Source organism: Botrytis fragariae (assembly GCF_013461495.1).
Source record: "Botrytis fragariae strain BVB16 chromosome Unknown tig00000050, whole genome shotgun sequence".
Taxonomy (NCBI): domain Eukaryota; kingdom Fungi; phylum Ascomycota; class Leotiomycetes; order Helotiales; family Sclerotiniaceae; genus Botrytis; species Botrytis fragariae.
The window spans coordinates 2486464-2499436 of NW_023500992.1; the positions used below are offsets into that span (position 1 = coordinate 2486464).

The 12973-nt window shown below is 42.9% G+C and overlaps 3 protein-coding genes across 3 annotated transcripts; 1 reads left to right on the forward strand and 2 right to left on the reverse strand.

Annotated features, from left to right (window-relative positions):
- Positions 1–1649: 1649 nt before the first annotated feature.
- Positions 1650–6278, reverse strand: Bfra_004758 (putative anucleate primary sterigmata protein b protein; the record flags this gene model as incomplete). Its single annotated transcript, XM_037335154.1, has 2 exons — positions 1650–2813; positions 2865–6278. 2 exons carry the CDS (start codon positions 6276–6278, stop codon positions 1650–1652), a joined length of 4578 nt encoding a protein of 1525 aa, XP_037193688.1.
- Positions 6279–8089: 1811 nt separating this feature from the next.
- On the forward strand, positions 8090–9026 carry Bfra_004759sa (uncharacterized protein; the record flags this gene model as incomplete). The annotated part of the gene is made up of 3 exons (XM_037335155.1): positions 8090–8169; positions 8226–8695; positions 8749–9026. 3 exons carry the CDS (start codon positions 8090–8092, stop codon positions 9024–9026), a joined length of 828 nt encoding a protein of 275 aa, XP_037193689.1.
- A 1646-nt stretch (positions 9027–10672) lies between these two features.
- Positions 10673–12784, reverse strand: Bfra_004760 (putative serine threonine protein kinase protein; the record flags this gene model as incomplete). Its single annotated transcript, XM_037335156.1, has 1 exon — positions 10673–12784. One exon carries the CDS (start codon positions 12782–12784, stop codon positions 10673–10675), a length of 2112 nt encoding a protein of 703 aa, XP_037193690.1.
- Positions 12785–12973: the final 189 nt, after the last annotated feature.

A 12973-nucleotide genomic window follows, 5' to 3' on the forward strand; every position in this document is an offset into this window, starting at 1 on the left:
GCATGGCATGTGAAATAGCGTTTTTGAGGAATCTCAAGCGGGTGGCGAATGGTGTAATGGAAATGACTCGAACAAAGAGTCGGGGCGTTTTTTTGGTATTGAAATTTTGGGAATCTTGAAGAGAACGAGTTTTTAGACCGGGACAGATGGAGACGGTTGATAGAGAAGAAGATAAAAGAGCGAAAAAGAGATAAAGGGGGATGTTTTTGTCTTGATTTTCGAGCGATGATTATCTTTGTGACGAGCGAAGATAGCGAAAATTAAGGAGATGAGTACGGTACTTGCTGTGATTATACCCATAGATTAGATAGAAAGAATCTCAATGATGAGATGAGATGAGATGAAATGGATTAGCTTGAAAGTTTAGATGTATGCGAATTTTTTATGGTTTTGAAGTTGACGAGTGAATCAACTAACAAGTATTGCGTAGCTCTTGTCTTGTGCCTTGTATGATTGGGAGAATGGATAATAAGCGAGGGAGAGTTGGTAGTTGGTTGAGAAATGAAGATTTACAATCTTGATATATATATTTAGTATTTATTTATCTATTTATTTATCTATCTATTTATCTATCTATTTATCTATCTACCTATATATTCAACAACCTATCTACCTATCTATCTACCCACCCACCAACACACCCCTTATCTTCTTCATAAAAAGAATCACAAATTCCTAGAACCTTCCTCCCTCCCTCCCTTCCTCCCTTCCAATTAACTAACCAAGCTAATCTAATCTAATCTAAGCTTATCTAAGCGGTCCAACGAAAACTAAATAATCTCAACTACTCATGTAAGTAATGAATAAATAAATGATCCTCTTTCCTTTGTTTGTATCTACGTTGGTGAGTGTTATTAATAGATGGATGGATAGATGGATGGATGGTTGGATGGATGGTTGGATGAGTGGATGAGTTAATGAGTGGATAGATGAGTGAATGGATTACTATGATTCTTATTCTTATTTGTATTTTCATTTTTACTGTTACTATTACTATTACAGAATAGGATAGGATAGGATAGGATAGGAACACACGAGTCTACTCTACTCTACTCTACTCTACTGTATTCAACTGTATTCGACTCGGCTCGAATCATATCAACAATACTGCCTATACCGACTTGAGTATTATACTCCACATCTTATAGATACATAGATAGATGGATAGATAATCATCTGCATTTCATTGAATTTCATTAAATTTCATTTCATTCCTTTCCTTTCCTCTCTCATTCGAGTATGAGCACGAGTATGAGTACTGTCTGCCTCTCGCATTCACATTTCACCCCCACCCTCACCCTCACATCCACATCCACATCTACATCCACATCTACATCCACACCTAACATTCATCAAACGCCAAACGCCATGCGCCGCGCTGTGCTTGCTGTGCTACATACATACATACAGCGTACGTATCTACATACCCCTCAGAAAGATACCACGAAAGCCGAAAACGCCATTCTGTCTGCTTGCCTGCCCATTTATACCATCTCTTTGATATATCCATCGTGATTCTATATTCCCATTCCCATTTCCTATTCGCCTTTTCCATTCACCTACGCCTATACCCCTTCCTATCTTCATTGAACTCCCTTCCCTTAATCTACTACGTTTTTTTCTCTACTTTATCAAGCCTCTTATCCCCTTCACTTTCCCCTATCACCTCTAACCCTCCCCCTCTCCATCTCCTCCTGCAATTCCTTATTCTCTCTATCTTTCTCCCTCAATCTCTGCGCCGCACTCGTACGATCCAATTTCCTCGCTTCTCTTTCCGCCTTCAACTTGTACTCCAATTCCTGTAATCGAACTTGCCAACGCAAATCGGGTTTATATTCCTCATCTCTTGGTTCGCCCGTGCTACTCTCAACTCGCGTTAATGTGTTTGACCGCGTTGGCGTGTTCATCTCTCCATTTGCTTGAGATTGAGATCGAGAATTTGAAGCTGCAGATGAGTGACGTGTCATGGTCGAGGATCGGGATAGAGAGTTATCAATGCGACGACGAGGTCCAGTGGGAATAGATGGTGATGGTGAAGTAGAAGTTTCGTAAGCGCCAGACCTAACTTCATTGGCAGCCTTTAGACTCGAGATTTCCGTTTTCAAAGACCTATTCAAATCCTTCAATTTGACCACTTCTGCCCGACTATCCATACTACTAAATGGCACTGCACTCCTTGCCATCGTTTCCAATCTATCCAATTTCTTAGTCTGCATCTCAAATCGATTTTCAAGGGTCGAGTATTCTTTCCATAATCTCCTATCTAGATCCTTGACTCTTCCTCTAAAATCACCAACCAATGTCTCGATTGTTTTGACTGCCGCTAACAGGTTCTTTGAGAAACCTGGGAACATGGTAGAAACAGCCTCGAGAGATGGAAGTGCACGACCATTAATGAGGGAATTGTTATGAGACCAATCTGTACCACAAAGACTAGAAAGTCTACCCCATAAACCTAAGAGTAAGTTATTTCTCTCTGTAAGTTGTTCTTTGAAATTGTTTTCTAACTGTGCTATCTTTCTCCTATCTTGTTGACGTGAAGTTTCGAGTTCGAGAACACGAGATTCTTGTTGTGAGAGAGTGCGAGTTGTGTGAGAGGATGTTTTTTGAGATGTTTCGTATTGATTTTTGGTGAGACGATGAGTTTGTCGTTCTTTGTCTAGCATATCTGCCAATTTGCGAGATTCAAGAGCGTGGGACTCCAAGAGATCATCACGTTGCTTGATCATACGTTCCTTTTCGGCTAGAGAAGCTTTCGTGGAGTCCAGATCGCGAATGGTATTTTCGAGCTCGCGTTGAAGTTTTGCAATGGACTGTAGAAATTAGTTTAGAACCCATGAAAGAATGAGATAAGGCAAACATACATTCAATAGACTTGACCTGGTACCATTTAGATCACCAAGAGCTTCCCTGAGATTACTCTCAAGTTCCATAAGCCTCTGTTTCCACTCTGCAGCCTCCACTTCTCTTGAAGTAAGATTCTTACGTAATCTTCTAGCTTCATCCTTGGCGGTCGTGGCCTCACGATTAAGATCATTGACGAATTGTTGAACTTCTTGCTTTTCTTGACTAGCAACAATTTCTCTTTGATGTCTTTCCTCATGAAGACGTTCATCAAGTTCTCTAGAACGTTCTTGCTCTTCATGAAGAGCATTCTCCAAGTTCCGAATAGCGGCCTCGAGATCCCCAATCTTGATCTTATCCCCATCCTGTTCTTCTCGAAGGAATGCAATTTCATTTTGACTCGACTCTTGCTGAACATTCAATCGATTGACCTTTTCGTTAGATTCGACGTAATTCTTCTCGATTTCCTCAAGTTCTCTATTGGCTTCATCCAATTCTCTTTCAAGATCTTGAATCTTTTTAGATTTCCTCTCGTGATCATCCTCCAACCTAACAACTATATCACTCATCTCTCTCATCTCATTCTGCAACGCATTGAAGTTTTCTTTCTCATCAGCGACCTCAGCCGAAAGACGTTCAATCTCAGCGTTAGCTTCTTCTTGTTCTGCAGCAAAACCATCCAGTTCTTCTTGAGCTTCTTTACGTAATGATTCGAACATCAATTCAGCTTCCTCTTGACCTTGAAGTGCTTCATCTCGGTCTGCTTGCATGGTGAGTAGATCATTTTCGGCGACATCCAAAGCTTCTTGCAATTCTTGAGCTAGACCTTCGGCTTCCTTCTTATGCTCGACAGCAGTCTCAAAATCTTCCATACAAGATTCAAGTTCACGTTGTAAGTCCTGATTGTGTATTTTGAGGCTGTTGATTCTGTCTCGAAGTTCGGCTTGCTTATTTTCGAAATCTTCCCGTTCAGCCTCATTCATACTCGTCTGTCTTGTACCCGCACTAGTCCTGGATGATGATCGTTCGTGTGCTCGTGATGCTGATCGTTCAAATATGCTCTCTCCGGCTACCGATGTACCACCTCTCCTTTGGCCAAGCTTTAACTCCTCGATTTCTTGATAAAGGCGTTCTTTCTCGCGGTTTCTTGAAGTCAGCATTGATGTCTGTGCTCCGACTTCTCGTCTTAGCTCTGCATTTTCATGTCGAAGTTGTTCATTATCCCGTTTAATCTCCTCGGCTAACGTGCTTGCTGAGCTATATGTACCATTCCTATCATCTGTCATGCGATCAGACATATTGGAATTCGATCTCGAAGGTGATCCGACACGTCTCTTTGTGATGTTGTAAATATTGGTCGTGTGATTCAATCCTTGTCCTCCGGTGGCCGTCTCTGATTTCAGTCGGAAAATCTCTTCCCGAAGAGCTTTGATCTCATCATCGCTTTGCTCTCTGCGGGCAGTTTCTTGCTCAAGGAGATCTTTCCAGACATCCATTTCTTCACGCGTTTCGATGTCTTGACCTCGCCTCTCACCCATTGTACGAACCAAATCTGTAAGATTTCTCTTCTCGTTTTCCCGAGCAAGACTTTCATTCCTTAACCTCTCAATTTCCGTGACATATTCTTCAACCTTCTCTCGTAAGTAAAGAAGCTCCTCCTCCCGTTCAAAAGCGCCTTCTTGATACCACTTCTGACTTCCTTCGGTAGATGTACCTGATCGAGCTGTGGATGGTCGGTCTTCGTCATCTTTGAGTTGCTTCTCAAGGTCTTTTACCTTTTTACGAAGAGCTTTGTTATCTCTTTGCATGACGGCTAGGCCTGTCTTGAGCTCAACATTCTCGGATATCATTTCCTTAACACCTTCTTCAGAAAGCTTGTCTAATCGATCACTGAGAAACATGACTTTCAATTTCAAGTCAAAATTCTCCTTAGATAGTCTCTCGATCGTGCTGCTTTGTTCCTTCAAAGTCAGATTCTTACCAGTTCTTTGGCCCAGAGCGGATGCCGCAAAGCTTGCCGACTTGCTAGGTGTATGTACGCCATGCTTCGTACGAAAGTCTTTAGCCATTGATTCGGGCACTTGGACATTGCGAACGTGGCGTGCAATGATTGTATCAGTAGGTGGATCCATGGGTCGACTAGATGCACGTGGTGTTTCTGGAGCAGAATTCGTCTGATTTTCACTCCTCCCACGAATTGAATCTTCTTCAGCCAGTGTCGCCAATGGTCCCTCCACTCTTCCAAATGAATCACCGCCCTCGTCAATACCAGATGCCATACTTCCCAAGCTTATAGTCCTAGATAAAGTCATGCTTCCACTTCTAGATAGCCCCCCGGAAGGAAGTGCGCCTCCGGATTGCAAAGCATAATCTGCACCAACTGTCACATCGCTTCGATCGTCTTGGTTCTCAGAATTTGTAATAAAAGAGGACACAGAAGATCGCTGACTTGAATGTCGACTGGTGAGAAATTTGGGTCTAGTTGTATTGCGTGTTGAAAGTGCGGCCCCTGGGGTCGTACCGGCATCGACTGTTAAATGTTTGTTTGTACTCCTAGCCGGTGAGTCTTGGGGTAGGCTTGAGTTATCATTCACCGATTGGACAAACGCACGTAAATTTTGGCGCGATCTTGTGGGTGTGGCTTCCATATCCTCTTCCTCATCTGATTGTTGCTGTGATTGTGATGTGGATTGTGCTGCTGTTTCGAAATTCTCTCCCATGCTTGCCATTGACATGGCTCGAGATATGGTTCTTGCAGCGGCTGCGGCTGTTGGGGATGACGAAAGAGTTTCGAGGTTGGAAGTCGTGTTTCCAATTTGTTCCGAATCATCGTGTTCTCCTTGCACAGAATATCGAGGGGCAGGGCCTGGAGTTTTGTATGCACCATCTGGTGTGGGAGGTGAAGAGGGTGTCGGAGAACCACGGCCCCCATTTTCATTAATTCCAAATGTCTTCCTCTTAGGAGTTTGTGTTTCCATTGCGGGGGAATTTTCACCATTCCGACCCGCATCAAATAGATATGTATCATCGGCACCAGCCTTACCATGTTTACCAATCGGTGAAACACTCGGGAGGAAACTTGATTCGACATTATCCAAGTGTTGTTCCATTGCCTTTGCATCCACGGCACTCAGCAGACCTTCACTTCGATTATCTCCGTTGTCGCTATGTGCATAAAGTACACTGCTATCAATGGGAGGGGACAGAGTAGGTAAATTCCTGTGGTCGTAAGATTCCGTTCGATTATTCTGCTCGAAAGCTTGTGAGTTTATAGATATCGAATCGTCGTTATCACTTCTATCTGCCATTAAGTCGCCAATATTATGAAATGTGAAGGCTTCGTTCTCCGAGTCCTGTCGTGCAGTTCGTGGCCGTGAATCGGTTTCCGACATTGTTGACAAACTCGACATTGTGTAATCATCTCCCTCCGCCATCTTGCCTTGCAGATAGTTCAACGCGTCGCATTCGCTGTGTATCTATTTGTATTTGGTCGCAGGTTTCGTATGCTATGCTGTATGCTGTGTTTTATTCGTCAGGAGTAATGCGCTCGACCGTAGTGGATAAATTGAACTGGCTGAAATGATGATAGCAGCGACGAACAAGTCTAGGGAGTTGGTGAGGTAATGAGAAATTGATCGTATGATTTGTATAGCATGTTATCGTTGCCGCAATATTCATAGAATATCAATCACAAGAGGTTTTCGATGTTCACTTTTTGCTCCGCTGAGATTTTTTAGATAATTGACGTGCATATAAATTCGTTATTCGTTGTCAACAAGAAAGTCTATCTATGCCTAGTATCGGTAAGTCTAGAAAACATTCGGTTCAACGTTACCGGGGTCAGTTTTTGTCAGGGCGACCAACAATGTTTCAATGCCGTCTAAGCTGCACGGACTGTCAAACATCTACCCAAACACTACTCAAGCTTGTCAGGGCTAGAGTCCAAAACATTTCACCCCGCCATAACCCCAACATTCTCTCTCGACACACTTCAAGGACTGAGCAGGTATCGGGTATCAATACAATCAACGTAGTATTTGACAGATAATCCAAAGGTTTTTGCACTTACAGTCGTGTAGATGTTTATACTGTTTCGTCTGTTTCGTTTGTTTGTATATTAAAGATCTTGTAGTTGAGATCTGTTGTCATCGACTCACAATAACACCAAACGAACAGGTCGTTATTTCACCCTGAATCTCAGTATTGTCAACGAGAAGTCTTTCCTTCTATTCTTGCACTGTATTCAAGCACGAGTTCATGAACCCATGAGAATGATCCCAATTTTATCATTTCTTTCAAATCATATCAAGTGCCCGTCTCCTTTGCATGTAAGACTTTCGCTACCATCTTGTCAGGTCTTATTTTACGTGTCATACGTTGTCCATATTTCTCAAGATATTATAAGGCTCCCGAACTTACTAAGTCCTGCTTGTGTATACGGCACAGCTGAGCTTTTGTTTCTTGATTATTTTCTAGTTCGCAACGACGACGGTGGTTCCGAATTGTCGCCCCACGTCGAGTACATGCCTAATAAGTAGTATCTCAACGAATAAGAGAGACAGGCAAGTAGCTATCACAATTATCCATTGCGCTTGTATCTTATTTCGGTTGATAATGCATTTCAGTCTAAGTTAGTTGATTATATCACGATTTGCTTGCCCACAGTTTGAACAAAATGCCACCATCCGCTATTGAAAACCATGAAGAGTTCCATCTTGTTTCCCTCTCATACAATTTTCGAGACATTTCGCTTGCAAAGTTGTCTATTTTAGAGCTGCTACGTGACAATGTGGCCGAGTCGAATATATTGTTTCGAGCCTATTTCTTCAAAGACTTCCACCTCAGTTTGACAAAAGAACTTCGTGGAAGTTGACGACCACCTTGACCATGTTGCGAAGACTTTTTTGAGAATTTTCCCACGGCCTGGAAATTGGCCTCAAGGTCTATTGATGCGACTGATCATTTAGATCTTGGGTGAGGGTGATTTTGTCATGTGAGATCGCGATAAAAGTGTCACTGACGTTTCTAATTATAGCATCACCAATCAGTCTATACACCATATCTAGGCATCACAAATGACACGTATGACGTGAGATTCATTCTTTGCAACATATCTCAAAGCTAAAACTAAGCTGGAAAGATGAATATCTCGCAGCTTTCACATCAGGAAAAAACCTAACAGCTCTCTCAATTCATCTAGAACATTTTATGCTCTTATTGCACATGAAAAATTGGGTTTGCACACATGGATCCCCAAGCCCCAGATCTTCAAGCAGAAGCGTCGTATTTGGAGGAACTATCGAGACTTGCAAATTGGGATCCTAGGTATTCATCAACAAGAGAGCCGGGTTACTGTGCCAGCTGACTTAACATTTGTTTAGATATGTCGAATTGCAACAAGTTATAAACAGTGACCAGATTTCATTCGATGATGGTTGGGGTATCATTAGTGACATTACTTCTGATGCAGGAGTCCCTCCTCAATCTAGCAACTACGTCTTCAATACCAAAAATTCCGTCTCATTGTTCTGTAGCAAACTGAAGACCATTACACCTGGGACACGCACAAGAGTGATTCTCTTCTTGACGTGTAATTTTCCTTGGCATAGTCCATCTCACCGATCACCAATACTCAATCCCGTTGTGATTGACGTTCTCGGAAGTGTCTACAAGGTCGTGCCCTCCTTTTTCTATTATCTACTGAATTCAGAAAGGCACACTTTTCGTTGGTTCACAGCTGGAAAGCTTGATGGGATTGAGCAACATATAAAATTTGGATTTGAGTATACCACATCACGCCTTAAACCATGCTGTACCGTCTACTGCTTGAAGAATGGTGATTGTAAGACGGGTTTGTTGTGACTTGTCACTGCTGACTTTTTCCACTGAACTAATGGGGAATAGTGGTCGTCTATTACGAGGAATACCAATCTTTAATTGCCCAGGATGATACAAAAGATATCGTATCCAAGATCTCCCGCGCTTGGGATAGGCTGAGTAGCTCTGAAGTCGAGTCTGCCGCTCAAAACCCTCTAGAACTCTTAGAGCCAATAATTCAAGACTTAGAGAAGTACTTTTCTGAGAGTATTGAATGCATGAGTCAGAATCTCCAATCATGGGGCAGAATTTCGCCGCCAAGTCTCCAGCCGTATCCCGAGCTGATGGAGATGACAATCTTCTAAGTGCGTGGTATTCGGCTCGAGGATCGATAGAAAGCTTTGAGAAAATTTCTTTGGGCATTAGAGAATATCAGGAGAGAATGATAGCTCAAGGTGTGATCGGACATGGGCACAATAAAAACCAAAAAACTAAGAGCATGGTGCGACGACATAAAAATGCTTTACGGGAAGGGCGTCTATCAGAACAATACGTTCGGGACGCTCTGCAGATGAATGTTGGGAGCCTTTCCTTGAAGGAATCTAGAAAGTCACTGGATAAAGCGAATTCGCTTGGGAGATTATCGATTCTCGCTTTCATCTTCCTGCCTCTCTCTCTTGTAACATCATTTTTTGGTATGAATATCAGAGAGATGAATGGCAATGGAGTTCCGTGGAGAACCTTTCGTATAGTTTCTTCCACTTTGTGTAGTTTTGGAATCCTCGTTTTCCTTTGGTCTTTCCGGAAATCTCCAAGGGTCCGAATACTGGGTATGGTTTGCATCTACCCACTCATTTGGATTGTCAAGTGGATCAACAACAAAACTTTCCATCACGATGGCTTATGGCTTTGGTGTTTTGAATTCTTTAGTGAATTCGAAGGGCAGAGGAGGGCTGTTTTGCCACAGAAAGAAGCAGAATAAACGATGCCTAGTCATTTTACTTCGTCTCCGATCGCTTGCACTGGGTAACATCGTTCTCACATATTGACAAATATTCATGTGCGTATGTACTTTTCGAGCATCGCAAAGACTTAGAACACGATGGCTTTCAAACTTATAATAGCATCTTCGGAGGGTTTTGAATTGTCAGCACCATCCTGTTTCCTAGCAGGGGCTTATAAAACCCCAAATTTTCGGCACTGGGGTGGGACAAAGGATCACCAAGCTTGGCTGCTTCGGTATTTAGACAAATTTCGAGGGTTTCAAGAGTCGATCTATGATTCTTAACGTCTTAGAATGAATGAGTTGACACTATAGTGCAGCCAAAGAAATCGACCTAATCTATACTCTCTAGGTACTCATGCAAGTGATTTATGTATCAGAAACCGCGATTAAATGACCAGTGAACGCGAAGAGTAAGGAATCTTCACTCGAGATCATCCTCCTGTGGCATCAGCACTTAATTCGAAACTTAATCTCGACTGATTATTCTTGATAGTTTGATGGGGTTTAGTTGCCCTTGGCTCCTTTTCTTCTTCACAACATCTTCATTCCTTTTATTAGTTGAGACGCTTTGCAAGCAGCCAGAAAATCTTCCCAAGTTGGACGGTTTTATTCAATCAAGATGGGATCCGGAGAGGCTGGCTTCAATGTACAATGCTAAATCGGTGTCTTCGTAAAGTCTACTTGGAAGGAGAGTGGCTCTTACTTAGAAGATGTAGGGAAGTCGTTAGGGTTCGTTAATCATGCGGTTACCATCACAGAAACCAAGGCAATTGAAAGCTTTTTTTCACTGGTTGCTACTCAATTCATTCTTCCTGAAGGGTAAAGCGCTTCTTGAGATTGGGAAGATTGAGGGATAAGAATTCAGCAGTCACAAGACAATATGGAGAGATGATAATCAGCAAAGGGATCTACCACATGATCATCGGAACGCCCAATATAGTCCACGAATAACGTGCATAGCAAGAGAAATCCACGTATGTTTCCAACCTTCCCAACAGTTCCAGTTTACTTTTGTAGATTCGCAACCACAATTCTAAAACCATTCTCGCGTCTCCATTCCATCGGCTCAAGACTCCCACGATACGTACAAGAAACCTCTTTCCTCGAACTACTGAAACACCCTCCTCTTATCAACCTTCTGCTTTGCGCACCCGCATCCACATTTTCCCGCCCATCTTCTCCTCGACAAGGATATGAAAAAGACGATGTACTCACATTTTCACCCCACAATGTACTGCACCATTCCCATACATTCCCCACCATATCGAAACATCCGGATGGAGAAACATTCTTAGGAAATAAACCCACAGTACACCGCTCGTTTAATGGTGAATCTTTGTAATTAACATAACTTGCGTTCCATTCTGTGCCCCATGGATACAATGATTCTGTTTCACTGCCAGATATCTGAGAACCCCGAGCAGCAATTTCCCATTCCAGTTCAGTGGGTAAACGGACTTCCTCATGGAGAGCAATCTTCCCAGATGCTCGCCAGCGTGTTGTCAACCAGGAACAATACGTGCGCGCATCGTACCAGGTGAGATCTGTAGCTGGGAAGTTTCCTGTGAAAGGGGATAAACCATCTGCACTGTTCCATTTCCGTCCCGTTTCTTGGATGAAAATTGCATATTCTCGATTCACGACTGGGAAAACGCCGATGCGGTACGAGGAAACGGTGACGGAATGAGGAGGCGATGAATTTGGGTGGTTAGAAGAACCAATAGTGAATGTGCTGGAAGGAACGGTAGTGAGGGATGTTAGATCTCGAGGATCTCCCAGCAGGGAAAGCATACGTCCGGCTTTTAATCTTAGGGTGATGGGTAACGTGCCTTCTTTGATGATCGCTAGTATGTGATTGGAAACTTGCTTTTGCAGTGGACTGGACGAAGAGATGAAATCTGAAACTAGTAGCGCTCCTAGTTGTGCATTTACCCCAGAGCCGGTCATTAGACCTTCAAGAAATTCGAGTACCTCTGGACTTCCTATATCTCTGAGGCGAACTAACCAACTGCGAATAATTGGTTCTGCCAAGAAGGGATTTTGATTAAAAAGATCAATAGCCACTTGTGTGTCCTCTTCAACGAGCTGGCGCGCAGCCAGCAAGTGTTGTAGTACTTTCGAAAAGGCCGCTGGATTCCTAATCGTCAATATACACGAAAATGGAGTTTTAATCCCTTGCTCCGCTTCCCGGGTTGAATGTTCCAACGCCTCTCGTGTGATTCTTCTATCATTATAGTTTTCAGAAAGAACAACATGAAGCCACTCATCTAACAACTCCTCTGCTTTTTCTCCACGGTGAGCGGTCTCTAATGCGAGAGAAAAATAGGCTGGAAGACTTGCTGCGTCACCAATTCCGATATCGATATCTTTGTATTCGATATTGGTGCCGGTAATATTGCGCAAGAACATGCGTCTCTTGACTTGAGAAAGTGGTAATATCTCATGTCTTGTTATTTCGGAGCACAAAATCCAATTCTTCACGACGCTGCTTTCTCCGAGGATGAGTAGTTTTATGGATAATTGCGCGTGATACTGAATTAGATGGACCATAGATCTCAAAAGTGATGGCCCCTCATCTCCAAGAGACTCGATAGAATCAAGAATTATCAATAGACACAATGGTCTGCTACTATCCTTGCAGCTCTCAATAACCTGAGGCAATGTTTCCAGAAGCAATATCGAGAACTGAGAGATGCTAGAGATGAGGAAATAGCAAGGTATCATATCGATACCTTCAAACTCCCAAGACTCGTTCCGGACATCAGCCGGTCCATTTCTCACAATGAAACCACCCCCGATTGATTTTGTAGTGGCAGTCGCTAGGCGAAAAGCAAGATGTTTTGCGAAAGTCGTTTTTCCACTTCCACTGAGCCCGGCGAGTAGCAAAAATTGATTATCGCGTACGAGTTCGAGTGCTGAGAAGTAGATTGGTGAATCTTTTTCGACATTTTTATCTTCTTTTCGAAGCTCTTTTCTAGAGTCGTCTTCCAATGTATGGTTTGTAAGGAGGGGAATATATCCAGTTGAGAGGGGGATAGTGTCACCTGATGGAGAGATCAAGAGGGGTAGAGAACCGAATGTTGATGCTGTGGCGATATGTTCTTCTAGGTTACCCATTTTGGAGCGTTCCTTTTGATTCTGACTTACTCAATACTAGTCAAAACCCTTATATTGCAAACACTTTATAACAAGTACTAAATTCGAGCAGAAGTATTCGTAATCAAAGTAGGGTGATGTGATTTACATATCGTGACAACGGCGCGTGACCAGTTGAAAGGCCCGTAGCCTATCGACTAAGTAAGGCGA